The 8822-nt window shown below is 32.3% G+C and overlaps 1 protein-coding gene across 2 annotated transcripts in view; it reads right to left on the reverse strand.

Annotated features, from left to right (window-relative positions):
- Positions 1–8372, reverse strand: part of LOC119632684 (band 7 protein AGAP004871-like) — a 71433-nt gene extending 63061 nt beyond the window's left edge. For both annotated transcript variants that reach the window (XM_038025713.1, XM_038025712.1), the window contains exons 1-2: positions 8278–8372; positions 7243–7332 (exon numbers count right to left, since the gene is read on the reverse strand). In XM_038025713.1, the coding sequence (XP_037881641.1) occupies positions 7243–7293 (51 nt within the window). In that variant the 5' untranslated portion in view covers positions 7294–7332; positions 8278–8372. The remainder of the gene's footprint in view (positions 1–7242; positions 7333–8277) is intronic.
- Positions 8373–8822: the final 450 nt, after the last annotated feature.

The raw sequence follows: 8822 nt of genomic DNA on the forward strand, positions 1-8822 counted from the left end.
TGTTACAGGCACAGGCACAGGCATAGGCATAGGCATAACACTAACAAATATTTTCACAACATGTACCTAAACACACATCTATATATATATATATATATATATATATATGCATATACGCAGATCCACACATTTATACGCACGCCTAAATATTTATGCATTGGGTAGCCAACTGGGGTCGCGATAAAATTAACCGCTATTTGTTTAGTAAAACATTTTCAATGTTTTTATTATTAGAGCGCATTATTAAAACAATGATTGCGGCAAAGAGAACCAAAAGCTACAGCGCCTTAAATGAACTCTAAAATTTAATTTTGCCATTAGTAAAGGGACAACATTTTCACATCTCAGCTCGCCCTCATAGTGTTAGGCATAAAAATTTCTTACTCCTTCCTGCTTATGCTTCTGAAATTTTCCGTACAACTAACAGAGTTTATGAAGACGAACGACTAAAAATATTGCGCATCTAGCGCTGCCTCAAAATCTAAGCGAAATTGATAGTTGATGCGAGTGAAGTAAAAAAGTTACATGTTTTTTTTTTATTTTTTATTTTGGCTTTTTATGACAGTTCTACGTAAATAATTGGTATTAGGACATGTGTACATGAATGCTATTTTCATCGTAGCGGCCAGAACCACATAGAGTGTTATATCTTGTACACAGAGTAGGATGGGGATATATTAAGTTAGATAGACATACGCATAAGAAATTCCTTAACGTACATCCATTCTTCTTTAATATAAGATTCTGAGCCGATTTAATCCTATAGGTCGAGTTATGCACTCGTCTGCTACTTATAGGAGGTAACATGACATATAAATGTCGTCACTATTCATATGATTTTCAAGTGGTGTCAATCTTTAAACGAAATATTTCATAATTTCATGACAAGTGTTCTTTGAACGCCGCTCCATCGATACAAACGGTAGAGAAGTGTTTTCCTCTCGTCCCCATGTCGCTCCAATTTGCCAGCTCCTCCTCCAGAGGACATAAAAAAAGTGCAAAAAATCGCTTTGAAAGATCGAAAAGTGATGTGGCTTGCGACAGCTGACATCTCAAAAGACAGCTCTCTTCGAAATGTATATCGTGTTAGCTTACTTTTGAGCAAAAGCATCAACGCGTTGATGCATTCAAGCGCTGTTTAGAGGAAAGGTGACAATGGTTAGGTGACAATGGATGAGGCATGGATTCATCGCTGCACTTCAGACTCAAATCAGCAGTCAGCCAAAGGGACATTGACTCAACTGATCAAAGCGCAAAAAAATCTGGACTGGAAAGGTTATGCCGTCTTTATTTTAGAATGCACATAGTATAATCTATGTTGAATCACATCTTGAAAAGCGACAAAAGACAAAGGAGAAGGAAAACGAAGAATCCTCTTTCATCAAGGCTATCATGAAAAAAATGCACGAATTACAGTTCGAGTTGCTTTGAAAGCTGCCGTATTCGGCAGATTTAGCGCGCAGCGATTATCATTTGAGGATAGGATCGTTGCGTTTAAATTTTTTATATGGTCTACCTTTTTCTATCGAAAGAGTATCATCGGGTGGTTGTTGAACGCATGTGCAATAGATTTAAACGTAATAGGAATTGATAGCAGAAATCACTAACAATGTCTTATAAATTTCGTTGTAATAGAAGTTCCCGAGCACTACACGCAGTAAACTTTTAAACATATAGTAAATTGTTTTCTCGAATCTAAGTGTGGAGGCGTATTAAAGCTATCATTTAATCAATTGTGGGATGCTGTACATCCTCTGACTACACAATTTTATCATTTGAAAATATGGGCTCTCCACGATATTAACATTTGCCTCAAACAGTTCAGTGTTTTTGCGAGGATAAGTTAAGAGGAAAAACTAGCGTACAATAATTGAAGTCTCCATTCAAGTTCCATGAGTGAAGAGGTAAATTGAAAATATCCAATACCAACAGCTCTCAGTAATTTTATGTCTGATAATGACTAATGACTTAACTAAGCGAAGATGTTTGAAATATCCAGTGAGGGTGGAGGGCAATGAAGAGGATTTGAGAGAAAAATTCATTACTCTCATCTTGAAAGGATTCATATATTCCCTAAGTATGTTGGAGTCGTAACACAAGATTTTAGCAAAACCAATTCCTGCCTTTAATCAAGTTTAAGTGAGTAGCGTAGTGTAAATTAGTAAAAACAAAGTCCAGTTCGGTAGTTAGCAAAGCATAGTTCTCTTATCGAATAATTTAGTTGTCCTAAGCAAGCAAACGCGAACAAAGCAGAAGTAGGCGTGCTTCGAGCACAAGTAGATCGCAAATGTAGTTTGCTTACTATTTGTGTTGAATATTAATATAAGTTGTGCGGCATAATTTATTTGCCTTCTCGAGAGAACAAAAATACTACAAATGCTAACTAAAATGCGCGTAAGTGGTTATTAGTCGCTGGAGAAGTTACACCTCTCGTACGCTTTCATTTTAAGGAAAATTCTAGTCTCAAGGATCTTGTCTTGTGTATTATATTTAAATACATTTATCTCTTTGCACAAAAGCCTACATCGTTTTGTGTTATTGTACTTGTTGTGTGTTTTTCGCTTTTTTGCTTTTCCTTTTTCATCATTAAATTTAAATACTAACTCTCTACTGCACTCTTATTGCAAACACATGTACTTAACATAAACGACATAAAGACTTAATATATTCCGCACTTTATAATATGCAAAAAACAAAAAATTAAATAATAAAAAAAAAAAAAAAAAAAAAAGTAAAAAAAAAATGAAAAAAAAAAAATGTACTTGGACTAGTTCACTGCACTATATGTGTGTGTTCAAGCAAAAACGCATATACAGTACAACTTTCTTTAGAACATTTCTACGCCCTACTTCGCCCTTTTGCGTGCCTTTCCATTTTATAATCACGTCGTGCTCTCTCTCTTATAGAGAAGGTGTAGTGTTAGTAAGTCGTAGCTTGCATTAACATTTTTATTATTTATATTAATGTGTGTACAGTTACTCATAATTTTAATTAATATTTTGAAAAGAAATCTGCATGTGTGAGTGCATGCATATATATATATATATATATATATATATATATATATATGTTATTTATATGAATATGTATATACATGTTTTTCCCCTCCCCCACCCCCTATATAAAATGCATTAGCAACTAGAAAAGCATTTTCAAATGGGTTAAAATAAGATTTACTTAAAGCAAACATGTGTTTTATGTATTCATTCCCATTACGCTTGCGAGACTTGTTGAGAACAACGAATAGAACGCCAACAAAGGCACCAACTTACACAGGAAGATATTATCTCTATGAACTTCGGCACATTGCCAAAGGGCAAAACATAGACACAGACAGACTGATAATGCAATTCATTGACAAGTTATGCAGTCGTCTGTTTATATGTATCGATGATTTATTATCGAAAGTTTACTTTAGTTATAACCAATAAAAATATACCATAATATTCTATGCTATAAAAAAATGCAAAGTTTTCTCTCTATCGAAGCGGGCGATTCTTAATGTGAACGAAGTTAAAATTTCAAAATTCTCTCATTATAACACTTTTACTTTATTACGTAATATAATAAATCAAATTAAATAAATCAATAAATTATATAATTATAATTATAATTATAATTATAATAATATAAAGGAAGACATTCAACTGAGACTAAATGCTTTTCTCTTCTTCTCATTCTGATAGTTAGTAATTAGCTTACTCTAATCCAATGCGAATGACAAGTGGCGAAATAATCAAGTAATAGCTTTTAAGGCCACAAAAAAATGTCATTTCTACAAACTCACAAGACACGAATGTTAGAATATTTTACTCTTTATTGAAAGCCGTGCCATCCGTAGAATGGGAGAAAACTATGTGTCTATTGATAAAATATTATCAGCATCGGGGAGCAAAATAAAATTTATTTTCTTGAAGGCATAAAAACCAGTCTATCTCGATCTCTATCTCTATCTATCTATCTATCTATCTATCTATTTCCCTCTCTCTCTCTCTCTCTTTAGGAAAACTTAAAACCACCTTTTTTACTCGCTTCTTCGTTTCGTTCTTTCGGGTTTTTTTTTTGTTCGCGGACATCGGACAAAATTCATCCAAATGAGAAATGAGTATGATTTAGATAAAATATGTAAACAATAGAAAATTCACACACAACTTGGTTCAAATATTTCAATATCCAGATTTTACTTAGATCAGATTCATATATCATTACTTCAGAATTCATGAGCCTTTTCTTTTTTTTATCAAGGTTGTGCATAAAATAGGCAGGGATATTGTAATTAAATATATTATAATTTTAATAAACATTCCTCAAGAAATTTGACAACCATATCTCACTCTCAGTTAGTAAATAGATGATGGACATAAATATCAAAAAGATCGTTGTTGATTTCACAGCGAATCCATTCCGTTTCCAAATCGAACTTCAGGTATCACCTGAAAGTATACCTAAAAAGGTCTCTCGGTATGTCTCCGTATTTGCTGTTTCGATAATGTAAAGAAAGTAAAGAATAGATAGATAGTCTCGCATTTTTAGGCTCATTGAAGTTTTTCTATATTTTACGGAGATTGTAGTAACGATATTTCCGAAATATTGTTGAAAAAAATAAATAAACAAACTAGTGAAAAAACTATTACGAGCCAGGGCACACCATTAAATGTCCTACACCACCGCATAGTTATTCATATAACAACTTTGCAAACGAAAAGTTGTATATTATGCATGTTCAAGAAAGCGGCCCGATCCGAACCGTTTCCAACCGCGTTCGTCCCTAGGCCAAAAGATCTCAGTGTAGCAAATTTCATCGAATTATCTCAGAGAAAAAGAAATAATAGGGACAGACGGACAGACACGCTTAAATCAAGCCACAATACGATTCGAAAGCGATCGGTCTAATAAAAGACGACGGGTCTGTCTCAAGCCCGTCTGGGTGTTGCATACATCCGCCCCAAACTTGATATACCCTATATACCACAAGTGGTATGGGATATCTACAAAAAAAAAAAAAAAAAAAAAAAAAAAAAATCAATTAACGAATTTTGAATTCCATTATGTATGGTATGCTTCTTCATGTATAGAACAAATTTTTTTATATTTATTTCAAGTGTACATTAAGAATACATTTGTTTTTCAGCGCTTGTGTATTTTGAATTCGTGTGAAAAAAGCGAATGAAACTTTCTAACTTATTTTGTAAAAATGTTCACACTCAACGTAGTTTATTGTAATAAAGTGCAAACCCGTATGCCATTTCAATCATCAATCAATCAATCAATCACTATGCGAGTATATTCAACTATGTGGCAAAAGCCGCAATGTTTGCAACCACGTTTTCGACATTTGACAGACATTCTGAGCAATGAAATTACTTTCATACAATGATGAGCGATAAGCGATTTTATTTTTCATTGTCAACTATGTAAGGTACATTTATTTCATTTAATAAGATCATCAGATTTAAATAAGAGAGAGAATAAAAAGTTCATCAGTCAATCGTGACTAAGTAAGAGAAAAACTTCTTCTCTGCATCAGCCTGGTATCCTGGTATCCGGATGAAAACATATGTTTTCACAAAACGATTTTTCAAACTCTCAAAATTAGCTTCAGATTCCGCAATAAGCGATCTTATCATTTGAACGAAATTTCTCTGAAAAACCAATAGCAGTCACTGCGGTCCAGTAAGAAGAATGCTGTGGATGGAGCTGAAAGTTGAACTTAAAGTTTATGCAATTACCCCATTGTAGCGATCGACTAGTGATACCGCGATTTTGTTCTACTCTGAGTCAATAAACGCGTTATCCCTTCGAAAAGCAATCTTCTGAGCCAAAAATTTTTAAACAAAATATATTATATATGCGGCCCTTCTGATATCTTTAGGATGTCATCTGCTATGGTCGAGAAGAATTTTTTCCCATCAAAAGCAACAAAGTTCGGGTTTTTTCATTCATATCGAAAATAACAAAAGTAGCCTCAGTACAAACATCATAATCGCAATGGCAAGGCGTCTTGCGAACTGTTACTTGAGTCTTGAAAGTTTCCTAAAATAGTTTTGATTTTTTAGGCATACTTGGGAACAGTGTTTCACAAGTTATTGACAGAAGCTTGACAGTGAGTTGTAACATTTCAAGGCAATTACGTAATGAAGTTATTTCTTCACATATTGAATGGTAAGTGGAGTTGCCTTTGGTCTACATGTATGCAACATCGAACAAACTGTGATACGCTGCCATTAAGGAGGTACTTCGCTTCGGTGTTTGAGGACCCAGATGCGAGAGTTTTGATTGTTTACCTTGTATCATGATCATGTTCGTGCGTTGGTAGCCATTTAATGTGAAATGTGTAAAATGTGTGGAAATCAAGTATCTCTGACGTGTCAAATGTTATTGCAATGCCAATTCTATCTTAGCAGCTTTCGAATGACGCGAATATAATTTGATTTGATAAAGATTTAGACAATGGCTTGTTTGCAAACTCATCCATCGTAAATTAGTATACATTGACTCAGTGACTTAGTGACTTAATGACACGCTATGTTTATACTTAGGTGCAAGAGAAATAGGCCTCAGCCAGTATTGTTTTTGTTAGTTTTTTAACTCCATGCAAGCAACAAAGTGAAGCCTGCTTATTGACATAAATTGTTTTCCGAAGCTGCTTGATTCGGGTTTTTTTGCAAGTACTTGAACGAAAAATTTTTTTAAGCATTTGCCCATTACGGATGAATAATGTCATGTACAAGTACAAACTAAACGGTTTAAGTACCGTTCTAATGTTATGATTTAAAGATATCCTATACCAGAAAAGAAATGGAAATTTTGAATATCGTCTAATATAGTTAAGGCAAATAAATGATTAGTATTGTGTGTGTGTGTGTGTGTGTGTGTGTTGTAAATCTTTATTATTCGCTGCTCAGACTGTCTGCTTTTTAAAGTATGGGCATAAACAACTTTCGGTTTTTTTTCTTTTGTAAACATACATATATCATATATATATATATATATCATAGATATCTATATGTATATGAAATGAATGAAATGAATTAATTTTGTTCTTTTCTTTTCTATAAAAATCGCAATTTTTATGATTTTCGATTGAATAAATTTAAAAATAGGGTTTTTTGCTAACAGCAACAAAAACCAATTAGAAATTCAACGGAATTTTTAATTAGAGTAAAACGTCAAGTGTTTTGCTTGAACTCAATTAATTTATGAGAAAATGTGAAAAATATGAAAGCAAATATACGAACTTACCTCATAACGCGTATCAATTTCAGGTAGTTTTTCTAAAAATTCTTCAACCATTCTCTCGTTTCTCGATTGGAAAATTTCTTTTCTCTCTTCCTATATTATAATACATTATATATGTATGTATAAATAAATAAATAAATATATATATATATATATATGCATAGATAAATATATATATATATATATATATATATATGCTTATATATATGCTTATATATATATATGTATATATATATATATGTGTGTGTGTGTGTGTGTGTGCGAATATGTGTATAAGAGTGTGTAAATATGTAGAAATTGCAACTGAGGCAAGAATCAATCAAGCGCCACAATATCGAGCACCTCAGAAAATTTTCTTTCGCAAAGTATGCATGTGTGTGTGTGTGTGTGCGTGTGTAACTATTAAGGTATACGTTGATTTTATGAATGTTTCAGTGTAAAAGAAAAACGAAATGAATTTTTTTTTTTTTTACTTTTTGTTTTTCTTTTTTTTTTTATTTGGTTTTATTTCAAAGGTATATGAAAAGCACTTCGTTTGCTGTTTAGTTTGTTTGGTTTTCCTTTTTAGAAAAACATAAAAATTCCACTTGACGTTTATGAGAACCTGTTGAAGTATGAGTTCTCTCGCAATTCCAACTAACTTTGTTTATAAATAATAACAAAAAGTGTTGTTGAAGTTATAAATGTAGTGTTTTTTTCCCCTTCTTTCTTTTTCTTTTTTTTTTTCTTTGTTAGCAAAAATTTTGTGCATCATATATATACACACATACACATCATCACACTCTCCAAAATAGGACAACACTTGTTAAAAAGTAGATGATGTATGCAGATGATTGTTCGATAGGCAGCAGGTGTAAGTATATAATTCATAAATACCTATGTATACATATATATATGTGTGTGTGTGTGTGTGTGTGTGTGTGTTTGTATCTACATGTACGTTCGTGTGTATATATGAATGTAAATATGTATATGTATATGTGTTCATATAAGCATACGCTTATTGAAATGTACGGTTGACTAAGTTTAAGAACATACACGCAAACGCCAATACTAGTACTTCACAGCTCACTTAACTAATTTTTTAAAGTCTTTGAATTGTAATATATTTTCTTTTTTTTATTACTATTATTATTATTATTATGATTTTCTTTTTTTTTTTTTTTTTATTATTTATTTTCACTTTTTTAATATTATTTTATTTATTTATTTATTTATTTATTTATTTTTTATTTTTTTTTTTTATTTCCTTTTCATCGTTATTAATGCTTATGGTGCACGTTTTGTATAGAGAAAGCAGAAAACACCGTGTGTGTAAACACAACACGTTAGCAGCAACAACCACAACAACGAGTGTATAAAGTAATAATGTTGTATAGAGAGTAGTTTAATATGTATATAAATGTATATGTAGAGCAGCAGTAGTATAGAGGAGCACACAACTACGTCATCACAGCTTCAAGTCAATGCACAGCACTAACAAAAACCTTACGAATCATGGTATTTTTATATTTCGTTGACAACGACACCAGCAAAATGAAATGATATGAAACATAACCAGTGTTATGTTATGCCTGAAATAA

The sequence above is a fragment of the Glossina fuscipes genome, unplaced genomic scaffold (assembly GCF_014805625.2).
Source record: "Glossina fuscipes isolate IAEA_lab_2018 unplaced genomic scaffold, Yale_Gfus_2 1, whole genome shotgun sequence".
NCBI lineage: Eukaryota > Metazoa > Arthropoda > Insecta > Diptera > Glossinidae > Glossina > Glossina fuscipes.